Raw genomic sequence first — 13,975 nt, forward strand, 5'->3', positions numbered from 1 at the left:
AAATACTAAAAAGAGTAACAAAAGACAGAGATATTAACAACACTGGGGTGTCTGTCTGTTGTTTTCAACCCCTCCTGCTGATTGGAGCTGGAGTAGATGCAGTCGACCTCTCAAGAGACTTTCCAGTCATTCTGACGTTTTTAGTTTTTTTTTCCATGGGCTTTTTTCGTCTCTTTCACAGGTACTGACGCACAGTTGGAAAGGTTTGTTACTGAACTCAGGAAGTCAGATCTCCCATGTAGAGTCTGTCAATCTAATTTGGGTTCTGACAGATAAAAATATACCACTCTTTTGTGCCAGACCTTAACAAACACATTGGTGTGGTTTTCAGGTGTGTAAACTGGCTATTCTGAAAACATTGACGCAGGTGCATATTTGAACACAGTGTAGTTCATAATGTGTAATATATTAAAGGAATATTCTGGGTTAGAATATGTGGCATGCTGTTGATTACCACAGAAAATCATTTCGATTCATCCTACTCTTTGTAAAAACAAACATAAATCGTGTTTACAGTAATGCACTTATAATGGAAGTGTGTAGCAGCTTGTGTTTTTGTTAATGCGCTTATATTAATTATTTCTCACATGAATATGTCATTTGAGAGTTCAAGTTGTCTTTTTTTTTTTTTTTTTTGGATTTTTCCCCTTTTTCTCCCAATTTGGAATGCCCAATTCCCAATGTGCTCTAAGTCCTGGTGGTCGTATAGTGACTCACCTCAGTCCGGGTGGCGGAGGACAAATCCCAGTTGCCTCCGCATCTGAGACAGTCAACCCGCGCATCTTATCACGTGGCTTGTTGAGCGCGTTGCCACGGAGACATAGCGCGTGTGGAGGCTTCATGCCATCCACCGCGGCATCCGCGCTCAATTCGCCATGCGCCCCACCGAGAACAAACCACATTATAGCGACCACAAGGAGGTTACCCCATGTGACTCTACCCTCCCTAGCAACCGGGCCAATTTGGTTGCTTAGGAGACCTGGCTGGAGTCACTCAGCACGCCCTGGGATTCGAACTAGCAAACTCCAGGGGTGGTAGCCAGCGTATTTTACCACTGAGCTACCCAGGCCCAAGTTGTCTTTTAGTGGTGGGACTACTAGGTGAATTAACTTTCACACAATACGTGCAAGGATACCTGAAAGAAGCAATTTACACAAGGAAAACTTACATGGTCAAGACTAGAGTTGAAAGATTGGATATAACTTTACCCAGACAATCAATTCTGTCACACTAGTCTCATATTATAACACATATAATGTTGAAGTCTTGTAGCTAGTGTACGGAGTGTGTATTAATGTTTATTACGGTGCAGTGTCTTGCCACATAGACTTCTGTTATAAGTGCATTAGTGGAAATGCGTTTACATTTTTGCTAGTTTATACAAACTAAGGGACTATTTTCTGTGGTACTTGACTTCATTGACTTGTTTTGAATGTGGAACATTCCTGTAAACTCACTTGATATTTTTAGCTCTCTTTTAAGACAGTCTGTTTTCATCAATATGCATGTTATTTATGGTGCACTTTCCATGCCGTTTTTTTTTTTTTTTTTTTCTCTTCCAAGAGATATTTCTTGAGCTGAGTCATTAGCTGTGAGTCTTTGCAGAAACTCTGCTGCAACTTCGGACGAATAAATAACGTCCTGCTGTTTTTAAGAGCTTTCCGGGAGATAAGAACTGCACTGGAATTATGGAGTGACCATTTCTTCATATCTCTAAAGCGGAGTGCTGTGTCGGGTTATTAAGCACTGGTATTTTTAATCTCTTAATATCTGCTTGTGAAGTGCAGTCATAAATAAGTCTTCTGCTGGGGTAATTTTAGAATCCGCAGTTCACTTGCTGTGATTTCTCCTGGTTTCTGTCTCCGATCGTATAGAGCAGGGTGAAATGCTGGAGTGGGTTACATTTAAACAGTTAGCTGTAAAATGAAGATATACTGTCTCTGTGATCTAAGATCACTTTACTGTCACATTCTGTACATACTTCAGTGGTACACACTTCATTACTTCATATTAAGTAGTGCACACTTCAGTTCTGCAGAGTCCACACTACATTACTCCATATTTAGGATACATTTCAGTGGTGCACACTTCATTACTCCATGTTTAACTATTGTGCACTTCAGTCCTGCATACTTCAATTGTGCATACTTCATTACTCCGTATTAAATATTGCGCACTTCAGTCCTGCATACTTCAATTGTGTACACTTAATTTCTCCAAATTTACTATTGTGCACTTCAGACCTGCATACTTCAGCAGTGCACACTTTATTACTCCATGTTAACTATTGTGCACTTCAGTCCTGCATACTTCAATTGTGCATACTTCATTACTCCGTATTAAATATTGCGCACTTCAGTCCTGCATACTTCAATTTTGTACACTTAATTTCTCCAAATTAACTATTGTGCACTTCAGTCCTGCATACTTCAATTGTGTACATGTAATTTCTCCAAATTAACTATTGTGCACTTCAGTCCTGCATACTTCAGCAGTGCACACTTTATTACTCCATGTTAACTATTTTGTACTTCAGTCCTGCATACTTCAATTGTGCATACTTCATTACTCTGTATTAAATATTGTGCACTTCAGTCCTGCATACTTCAATTGTGTACACTTCATTTCTCTATTAACTATTGTGCACTTGAGTCCTGCATACTTCAGCAGTGCATACTTCATTACTCCGTATTAAATATTGCGAACTTCAGTCCTGCATACTTCAGCAGTGCACACTTTATTACTCCATGTTAATTATTGTGCAGTTCAGTCCTGCATACTTCAGCTATGCACACTTTATTACTCCATATCAATTAGGACTGGGCGATTATATTGAATATAAATTATTATCGTTAGATATAATCGAGAAACTTTAGCTGACGATGTAAAATTTACCAATATCGTCAATATCGCGATGATTTTAATGTGCTTTCATTTGGCCATTAAGTTTCATAAAGAGTGCATCAGTAGACTAATTACACGATCCTTCAGGGCTGCACAATTAAACAAAATAACATCAGAGTTGGTCATATGTGATTATTAATCCACAAAAGGCTGTGATTTAAAGACAGATAAACGGTCTGTGTGTGATTCAGAACAAACCAGTGATGTGATGATCTGTGTGCATGCGCATGGCGGCGCTCTCAGATCAGTTCTCGTGCATTGTGAAATCAAAGTAATGCAGGTTCAAGCATTCACGCAATTCCAAACATTAGTAACAGTTACAAGTTATTATACAAGCCCTAATATCAATTAGTGCACATGTCGATCTAGCATACTTCAGTAATCCACATTTCATTACTCTATATTATGTATTGTACACTTCAGTCCTGTCTACTTCAGTACTGCTTTTATACTCCATATTAAGTACACATTTTAGTTGTGGTTACTTCAGTAGAGCACGCTTTTATTCCATATTTGGTGTACACTTCAGTCCTACATACTTCAGTAGTGCACACTTCATTATTCCATGATTATTATACACTTCAGTCCTGCGTACTTCAGTAGTCCATGTTTCATTACTGAATATTAAGTAGTGCCAACTTCTGTCCGGCATACTTCAGTAGTGCACACTTCATTACCCCATATTTATTCTGCACTTCAGTCCTGCATACATCAGTAGTCCATGTTTCATTACTGAATATTAAGTAGTGCACACTTCTGTCCAGCACACTTCAGTAGTACACACTTTATTTGTCCATACAATGTAGTGCACACTTCAGTTCTGTATACTTCAGTAATGCACACTTTAGTCCTGCAGACCTCAATAGTGCACACTTTATTTGTCCATACAATGTAGTGCACACTTCGGTTCTGTATACTTCAGTAATGCACACTTTAGTCCTGCAAACCTCAAAAGTGCCCACTTTATTTGTCCATACAATGTAGTGCACACTTCGGTTCTGTATACTTCAGTAGTGCACACTTTAGTCCTGCAAACCTCAATAGTGCCCACTTTATTTGTCCATACAAAGTAGTGCACACTTCAGTTCTGTGTACTTCAATAGTGCACAATTTTATACTCAATATTTAGTGTGCACTTCAGTCCAGCATACTTTAGTGGTGCACACTTTTATCTGTCTATACAAAGTGGTGAACACTTCGGTCCTGCATACTGCAGTAGTGCACAATTCCATTGGGCATTCTTTAGAACTGCATGCCTTATTATTGCACACGCCAGTCATGCAAACTTCAGTAGTGCACACTTCATTACTCCCTATTAATTAGTGTACACTTCAGTCCTGCAGATTTAAGCAGTGCACACTTCAGTCCTGCCCACACATCCTCCATACTTAAGTCCTGCATATTTTATTTAGTACACGTTTTATTATGTGTAATGAGCTTGCGTGGGAACAGCACTGTTTGGTGTATCCTACTACAAAGTAATTAGTTTCTGTAATCTAATTACTTTTTAGTAAAAAAAAAAAGTAATGCATTGCATTTTAAATTCTTGTAGTCAGATTACAGTTACTGGCATTCAATTAAAGTAATTACTTTTAAGGGCATTACCTGCGCTAAAGTAATGTGTAAAATACATTTAAAATATGAATTCATATGTACATCTGTTAGTGTTTCTGTGACAGATGAAGGGAGTGCGACAATGAATGACGAGGAAATATTGACATTTTGAATTTGAGCGGAAAACCAAAAGCTTTTCTAGGAAAAATGATTTAGAAAGTAACTTAAGTAAAACTTTTAGTAATCTGATTACATTTAAGAGAAGTAATTTGTAATGGATTATTTATTTTGATCAATTTTCCCAAAGCTGGACAACAGTATAGCATACTACTGTTTGAAACTCTTATCTCTGCATACTACACTATACACTATACTATAGTTAAGTATGTAATAGGCAGTATTTAGTACATACTGCACAGAATGCAGGAAGCAGCATGATGGTTTTGCATTCTGAAAATAACCTGTGTAAAAAATGAGATCTGTGGGGTCAGAGGGTGGAATCAAACCAAAGTGTGAAAACAGCCTTATTCACCAAGGTTTGATGCCAGATAAACAACAAGTCTTTAAGAATTCACATCACACCACAAACCGTCGCTGCTGAAGATCGTTAGTGTAGCAAAGTTCAAGGTGAATATTTTTCTGTTCCTCTCTTCTGACAGTGTGGAGGAGCAGGTGGAAGATTGTTGATTTTCTTTATCTGTTGTTGATTTTGAATGTGAATGTTGGCTTAAAGACACCGAATCAGTCATACGTGATGTTCTTTTATCAGCTGGTGATAACGAAACTACTTTTGAATCTAAAATTCGGATTATATTTAGCATCTCTCTGTTCTTGTTCTTTCTCTGTTCCTCCCAGTTGAACTGCTTCCGTTACCTGCACTCTAACTTGTAAAAACCATGAGAGGTTGCAAACTAGCACGTTCCATGACAGATGCAGTTGCCATAGGAACTGTTAAAGGCAATTGGGAAGAAAAACATGAGAACTGCCTCTACCTGTCTCAAAAAGTCTGTTGTCACACAAAGCATTGATGGAATTCGCTCCTTTGCCCCCCTGTCCCATCCCAAGTAGTTATCAAAAATTACCAAAAAGCACATCCGTAGTTCATATTTGCATTTGTTAATTTCTTCTAGTTCCTCCAAGGTTCCTGACGAGACCCTCCAACACTTACGCCCAGGAGTCCATGGACATCATCTTTGAGTGTGATGTCACGGGGTCACCTCCACCCACTGTCAAATGGATGAAGGATGGTGACACGGTCATCCCGAGTGACTATTTCAGAATAGTGGTATGTTAGAACCAGACAGATCACTCAGGAGATCAAATTCAAATATTTATTTATTTATTTATTTATTTTTTCAACACTTTTGCCAAAATTCAGGACATGTCTTAATATATATTTATATTAATTAAATAATTTTATATAAATATATATTTTCCAAAAATATATATTTTATAGTTTTCACACAATAACTTCAGTTAACTGGGTTGAATGGTTGAGCTTGTTGAATGCAGTCAACACCTTATGTATCAATTTATGTAAAAATGTAAACAGGTGATGCATATATGCTGCGTTTTTGCTTATAAATTCACTAAAAATAAACAAAACATAAAATATCTTAGCTTTACTTAGAGGAGGTGATTACCTTTAAAACGAGCCCACACACAACGTAATCGGATGCAAAGATCATTAGATAATCCACACAAAGCAGAATGTGCACACAGCACATAATGCGTTATCTGGCTAAAAACACATTCGTTTTCCTAGATCACATGACTTCATCAAACATATTGTAGTATGTTGTCCAGCATCATGGAACGCTAAACCAATCTTATTAGGATTCAAATCGCTGCAACTAGAGGTGGAAGTCATCCAAATATGGGCAGAGAGGATCGTTCACTGTAATTACATATGGCCACCAGGAGATGGTCCCAAGTATGTGACACAGACTCAATGATGACTCAAATGACACAGAATGGAACTGAATGAGATCTCGTTACTCATGCCTGCATGCTTTGGAGAGAGAGCATATCTTTAGTCATTGTTGTGTGTGCATGTGTAATTAATTCTTATGTTTTATTTATTTGGAGAGGCTTTTAGACACTAGGATAAATTATTTTAGTAATGCTATAACTTTTGATTGCTTTGTATCAACACAAAATTTTACTTAGTTACAGGTGACATGATTGGGAACAAAACAAAAGTCGTTTTTTGGAGCCAGCATATTTACACCCAGAGATTTATAATGTCAAATCAGAAAAATTAGAAAAAAGTTAATTTTTGGCTCGTGTTTTTGTGATATTTTTTTTTTTTTTTCAGCAGTTTCTTGAGCTGAGATTCACAGAATTTATCATAATCTATAAAAAAAAATTTTCTTTACAATGATACCAAACACTAGACCCTCCTTTTTTGTCAAGTTATAAGCCTTTAATTTGAAGTATGCCACTGAAACAGGAAATCTATAAAAATACCCTCAGAGCTTAAAGGGTTAAAATGGTTAAAAAACATTACAGCCACAATTATTTATTATGCAAAAAGAAAATATTTTAACAATTGTAACTTTTTTTTTTTTTTTTTTTTTAGTTATACTTACATTTTATTAATGTAACTGTCAATGTTTAACTGAGTGAAAATGTTATTTTTATTGCAATTTTCTGTTTTGTTGCTTGTGTCTCTCCACAGAAGCAGCACAATCTCCAGGTTTTGGGTTTAGTAAAATCAGACGAGGGTTTTTATCAATGTTTAGCAGAAAACGATGCCGGGAACGTCCAGGCAAGCGCTCAGCTGATCATACTGGATTTAGGTACACTCTCTCTTGACATATATTTACCTTCATTGTGATAAGTCCATCCAATGATTGGCCAGAGTTTGCCACAACTAATTGTTCTTATGCTAAAAATAAAATTGTTATTACTTGATGGGTCATTTCAGTCAGTCAGTGATGTTTCTTGGGGATGAGTCAAAAGCTTTGTGTGTGTGTTTGTGTTTAATGCTGTTGCGTGTGATTGTTTTACAATGTGTCCTAACCAGACACGATGAGATAAAGCAGTAAATTATAAATACTTAGTCATTTGTATGTTTGGGGAAAGATCATATCAGCTTTAAATAAAAATAGATTTTTTTCCATTTTAATCTGAGTTTTTGTTGTTTCCAAGGATTCCATAAAACCCTTCATAAAAGAGTTGTAAGCCATGAAACAAAATAACCATCTCTGAGGTGAATTGCAACTTTTAAAACCTTTTCAAAAATATTTGAAAACCAAACAAAAAGACTAAGATACAACACTGTGTACTCAATGTCTTTAATGAGAAAATAAGCTTCAATCCCATGAAGCATTGCAAATGACAGTCTAATTAAAAATGATGAAAATGAATAAAACGATTGATTTTAAATTGTTGATTTAAAGTATAAAAATAATATATTTTATGTGTATTGCAAAATATTCAGATGTATTTAAAGATATAAGTAGTTTTGAGAGTGTAGGGAGATTGCGTGTGCATCATGGGAGTAGGCGGTCACTGCAGAGCTCTTTTGGTGCACTTTCTAAGCCGCAATTCTCTGATTGGTGGCTCTTTCTCAGCAGGATTATGGGTAGTGTAGTTCATCAACAGGAATTCTGCTATTAAACCCAATTTTTTAAATGAAGTTGAATTAACGTGGACTGAAGCATATACCATCGATTAACAACCTTGAAGTTCACGGGATGGTCTGTCTTTAAAGGGTTAGTTCACCCAAAAATGAAAACTCTCTCATGATTTACTCACCTTTAAGCCAAAGCACTGAAGTGAAGATTTTTATAAGCACATTTCAGCTCTGTTTGTCCATACAATGCAAGTAAACAGGTGCCATTAGACTGCTGGCTGTTTGAGGGTCCAAAAGTCATATTTAGTCAGCATAAAAGTAATCCACACGACTCCAGTCGATCAGTTAGTCTTCTGAAGCAAACCGATGGGTTGGTGTAAGAAACAAATCGATAATGTAAAGGTTTATAAGCTACCATTAAAAAATGTATTCCCCTGAATTTTTACTTCAGGAACTAGACTGTTGCGCTCTTAAACATGAAATGTGTGTTCTGATTGGCTGTGATTTTTGTCGCTTCGTGCCGCATTTCAGTGACAACAGAAAAGTTACTTGCCGCTGGAACTTTGTGTGGGAGGCTTAGAAAAATTTGGATAAATTGTTAAATGTACGTCATTTCCTAATATTTAGCATTTGAAAGATGAAATCTGTTGCATGTTTCTGCTTTAGCTTCCCCTTCAATCTGCATTGGCATGCACGTTTCCAAGCACTCAAAGAAATGACTGCATTGATTGGCCGCTGCATTCTCTCTCGCGCCTGGCACGGGTGTGTTTAACATCTCGTTGAAATATAACTGCTGAATCTTTAATTAAGCGTGCTGCTTCATTAGAAATGTGTTTATTCTTTTCATTTTCACATGCTCAGCGTTAGATTAGCACCTTCCCACTCTGGAACCCAAAGTGATGCGTGTGTAACTCGAGATATAATCTGAGGATGAAAGCTTGTCTCTATGGAGTTTAGTTTGCAACAGATGGGTTTAAAATGAACCAAGAAATGTTTATTGGCCTCGGTGAACAATCAGATTCCAGTGTACATGAATTTGGTTTTTTAAAGAGTAGTTTAGCCAAATGATGAGTTTTGTGTAAAAACCAAAGGATACTTTGGCCTTAAGGTTCCATTTCAGTTAGAATGTCGCTTTAAGGGTCGTTCAGAAGGAGTGCATTTTTTGCGTAAATTAAAAAAAAAGCTAGATGCAGCGCAACGAATGGAACAGAATGCAGGTGTCTCGAGACACTTTTAAATTGACATGCTGCCGTCTTATGAGCAGGATTCTGAAAAACAACAGTCAAGTCGTTCAAGCTGGTTACGGAAGTATTTGAAATCCAGCCTGTTTTTATGAAAGCTGAAAGCGAGTAAAACGACCGAGACGGCATGTGCAACCACAATCAAACCTGACGGATCTGTTTGGGTAACCTCAGAACTACATGGGGGCTACATTACGGCAAGCCGCACAGGAAAAGGAAACCCTGCCTGCTCTCTCTATCCCATTTATTTATATCCGTCCTGTTATTTCTGGATTTCAAATTTACGATCTCAAGGTCATCAATATTTCCGTCATTGTTAGAGTCATTAGCAGGGCGGTGGAGCGTGAAAGCGAGAGGCAGGGAGGCCTGGCGCGTGTGCCACTTCCTGTCATGGTCCAAATGTCGTGTAACCCTACAGTGAGAGCTTCCTGGATGTATTTTTCTAAGGCGGTTTTTACACCATCACTGTTTGGAATTGACAACTGCATGTACTATCAGGCGTGACTCTCGAATTGTGCTTTATATGCAACAAATACGTTTTTGTTTGAACACAGAATACATTTACGCCTCAAATGCAGTTTTCCTACACCAAAAATGATTGTGTCAATGACATCCACACTAATACGTCTGAAAATGCATTTTGTTTAACACTGACTGTTTTCCTCCATCGAAAACGGAGCGTTTTGAAAACGTTCTCTAGTACCGCATACTTTGGAAAATAGTGACTTTTGGAAACGTAAAACAGACTTTTCAACTGAAAGCATTTTAGGCCTCACCCACACTAATCTGTTTTGATTTGAAGACTTTATCAGTTTCCTAACGTCATTGTTTTCCAAAAGTTTGCGGTACTAGAGAGCGTTTTAGAAATGCTCAGTTTTTGTTGGAGGAAAACAGTCAATGTTAAACAATGTGTTTTAAAACAAAAACGTATTAGTGTGGATGTTAGGGATGCACTGATATGAACATTTTGGGCCGATACGGTACTTATTTTAACATAACTATTGGCCGATACCGATATTTTGCCACTATACCTTATTTTGTCATCAGATCACTGTTTTGCTCAGGAATTGAGGTACAAAACCTTTTCTAACAGTAAGTAATTTCCATTGAACATGTATTGGATCTGTTGAACACATGACAGGCCAAAATTTTAAAGAGAGCCACGATGAAAGATAAATGAAAGATAAAAAGTTTTTTTTTTTAAATATTGAAAAAATGAGTAAATATCATAGCCAAATGGCCAAAAAACAAAACAAAAAAAAGTTATTTTATACTTTCATAACATTTTTGCACTTCTGTTTTTGCAGTTCAAAACAACAGTTTACATTTTATATGTTTGTACTGTATATAATCGAACATCACAAATTCATATTATGCAAACATATTATGTTGGGCAATTCCACAGAAATGTGAATCACATCAATTAAAAATAAAAAGTTACCAAAAGAACAAAACGGCCTTTTAAATTCCATAGTGGTGTAATGGAAAAATGCCATCCAGACCGCTAGAGGGTGCCGCTTGCTTACACAATGCTGACTGAAGAGCTGACTGCAGTCTATTTTTAAACGCAGCCTTTCTAGCTTTTGTAATCGTGCAAGACCTTATTGCGATTTTCAAACTTAACTCAATCAAATCAGTTGTGTAGCCTTAATGGATACCATACCAATGTCTCATAAGTTTTCTGTTTTCAAAGCGTTTGGATAGTTTTACTGCATCAATGTGAGAACAAGAAAGAATACAATTTAACTATTACATCTTCATTTACAAAGTGTGATGAGAATTAATTATAAATGAACCATCGTTTTTTCATATCGCCATTTTTATGCTTAAACCATTGCAGATGGTTTTAATTTGGTCTTTAATTGGCCGATAAATATCAGCGGCCGATGTATCGGTGCATCCCTTGTGGACGTCAATGACACAATAAGGCCTGTAAAATAAAAAATCGTAGAAAGCATGTACATCCAAACAATATAATGAATACAGTTGCATGACCAAAAACTTACGTCCACAAAAACTCAAAAGTCAGCGCACTGTAGCTCCCAAAAAATTTAATGAGCTCACACACAGAAGCTCATTAAATTTTTTGAGAGCAACAGTGTGCTGACTTTTCTTTGAGTTTTAATAAGGCCAGTAACCATAGCAACAGATAACACTAGTAAATATCAAGACTTTCTTTTGTGTTTTTATAGGTTTAATTTTTATTAACTATTTTGGGCATTTTGCGCTACTTTTATACTGTTCAATCTAGTTCGTTTTTTATTTTCCATCATACTCAATTTAAACACGATTTTTTTTTCTCCACTGTTTTGTCAAGAAAACTTAATGTTAAATGGAAAATCTAAATATTTTCGGGCCAGATATGGAATATAATGATATATATATAATTTTTTTTTTTTTTTTTGTAGGTTGGCCTGTGAAAATGTTCACAGGGGAAGTAAATCTGAAATATGGGCTTGCAGAAAAAAAAAAAAACTTTATTGTTGAGCCCTGCCAAAGTACTTTCTTTTGTAGAACTTCAAATTTCAGGTAGTCACTTTGGTTGTAAAATTCAGATGTCATTCTTTCATAACCAAACTGTGTGATCATATTTAGCTCCAAACAGGACTGACCATTGAAATCTGCTGCTGAACCACTGCGTAACGATTACCACCCACCTTGCAGTTGATTCCAGTAAACCTCGTCCAGCTCATCCATAACCATTCACACAATTCAATAACCTCTGATTGCTCATCAGTTGAGCTAAACATTAGCAGAACTGAAGATGCTAACCTCCAGCATTACCTCCTAGAGAGCGATCACAGCTGAATCACATTCCAATCAAGGGTCTTGTTAGATGAGGGATTTCACCATGGTAAACGCATTCATGATGAGAACTCAGACTTATGGGCAAGAGGTATAAATGGGAAAGTCTTTAATTATGCAGCATTAGGTGTTAAATACATGTCTTTCCCTTTCATCAGATGCTAAATCTGAACAGCATTTGGGAAGGGAAGGAAATGTGTTGAGAGATTTTGCTATTAGTGCTGTCAGTCGATTAAAATATTTAATCATGATTAATAGCATTATATTTTTTTTATATGGTAAATGGTCTGCACTAATATAGTGCTTTACACTGTGACTCATTCAACCATTCACACACACACACACACACCAATGACAGCAGAGCTACCATGCAAGGTGCTAGCCTGCCATTGGGAACAACTTGGGGATCAGTGTTTTGCCCAAGGACACTTCGGCATGTGGAGTCATGTGGGCTGGGAATCAAACCGCCAACCCTGCGATTAGTGGCCAACCCGCTCTACCACCTGAGCTGCTCTACCACAGTCATACCCTGGCAGAAATTGTGAAATTTTGGCATTGATTTTGAAAATATGACTGATCATGCAAAAAAACTGTCTTTTATTTAAGGATAGTGATCATATGAAGCCATTTATTACCGTTCAATCACTTATTAAGAAGTGGAAAATTTGGGGATCTCTTGATACCAAGCCAAGATCAGGTAGACCAAGAAAGATTTCAGCCACAACTGCCAGAAGAATTGTTTGGGATACAAAGAAAAACCCACAGGTAACCTCAGGAGAAATACAGGCTGCTCTGGAAAAAGACGGTGTGGTTGTTTCAAGGAGCACAATACAACGATACTTGAACAAAATGAGCTGCATGGTCGAGATGCCAGAAAGAAGCCTTTACTGCACCAATGCCACAAAAAAAGCCCAGATACAATATGTCCGACAACACCTTGACATGCCTCACAGCTTCTGGCACACTGTAATTTGGAGTGACGAGACCAAAATAGAGCTTTATAGTCACAACCATAAGCACTATGTTTGGAGAGGGGTCCACAAGGCCTATAGTGAAAAGAATACCATCCCCACTGTGAAGCATGGTGGTGGCACACTGATGTTTGGGGGGGTGTGAGCTCTAAAGGCACGGGGAATCTTGTGAACATTGATGGCAAGATGAATGCAGCATGTTATCAGAAAATACTGGCAGACAATTTGCATTCTTCTGCAGGAAAGCTGCGCATGGGACGCTCTTGGACTTTCCAGCATGACAATGACCCTAAGCACAAGGCCAAGTCGACCCTCCAGTGGTTACAGCAGAAAAAGGTGAAGGTTCTGGAGTGGCCATCACAGTCTCCTGACCTTAATATCATCGAGCCACTCTGGGGAGATCTCAAACGTGCGGTTCATGCAAGACGACCAAAGACTTTGCATGACCTGGAGGCATTTTGCCAAGACGAATGGGCAGCTATACCACCTGCAAGAATTTGGGGCCTCATAGACAACTATTACAAAAGACTGCACGCTGTCATTGATGCTAAAGGGGGCAATACACAGTTTTAAGAACTAAGGGTATGTAGAGTTTTGAACAGGGGTCATTTCATTTTTTTCTTTGTTGCCATGTTTTGTTTTATGATTGTGCCATTCTGTTATAACCTACAGTTGAATATGAATCCCATAAGAAATAAAAGAAATGTGTTTTGCCTGCTCACTCATGTTTTCTTTAAAAATGGTACATATATTACCAATTCTCCAAGGGTATGCAAACTTTTGAGCACAACTGTATAGTTAATTGTGATTAATAACAGATTTTGAAAGTGCTGAAATTTGACTATATGTACTTTTTTCCTTTTAAGGAAAGAAAACAAAACAATATGTAACAATAATGTTTTATTAACATTTTCCAAACA

The 13,975-nt window shown here is 37.3% G+C and overlaps 1 protein-coding gene across 1 annotated transcript in view; it reads left to right on the forward strand.

The window, feature by feature from the left end:
• LOC127436055 (neogenin) overlaps positions 1-13,975 on the forward strand; it is a 167,797-nt gene that overhangs the window by 105,156 nt on the left and 48,666 nt on the right. Inside the window, exons 6-7 of the mRNA XM_051689971.1 lie at positions 5,589-5,743; positions 7,139-7,259. Coding sequence (XP_051545931.1) covers positions 5,589-5,743; positions 7,139-7,259 — 276 coding nt within the window. The remainder of the gene's footprint in view (positions 1-5,588; positions 5,744-7,138; positions 7,260-13,975) is intronic.

This window comes from Myxocyprinus asiaticus, chromosome 46 (genome assembly GCF_019703515.2).
Source record: "Myxocyprinus asiaticus isolate MX2 ecotype Aquarium Trade chromosome 46, UBuf_Myxa_2, whole genome shotgun sequence".
In the NCBI taxonomy this organism is placed as follows: Eukaryota; Metazoa; Chordata; class Actinopteri; order Cypriniformes; family Catostomidae; genus Myxocyprinus; species Myxocyprinus asiaticus.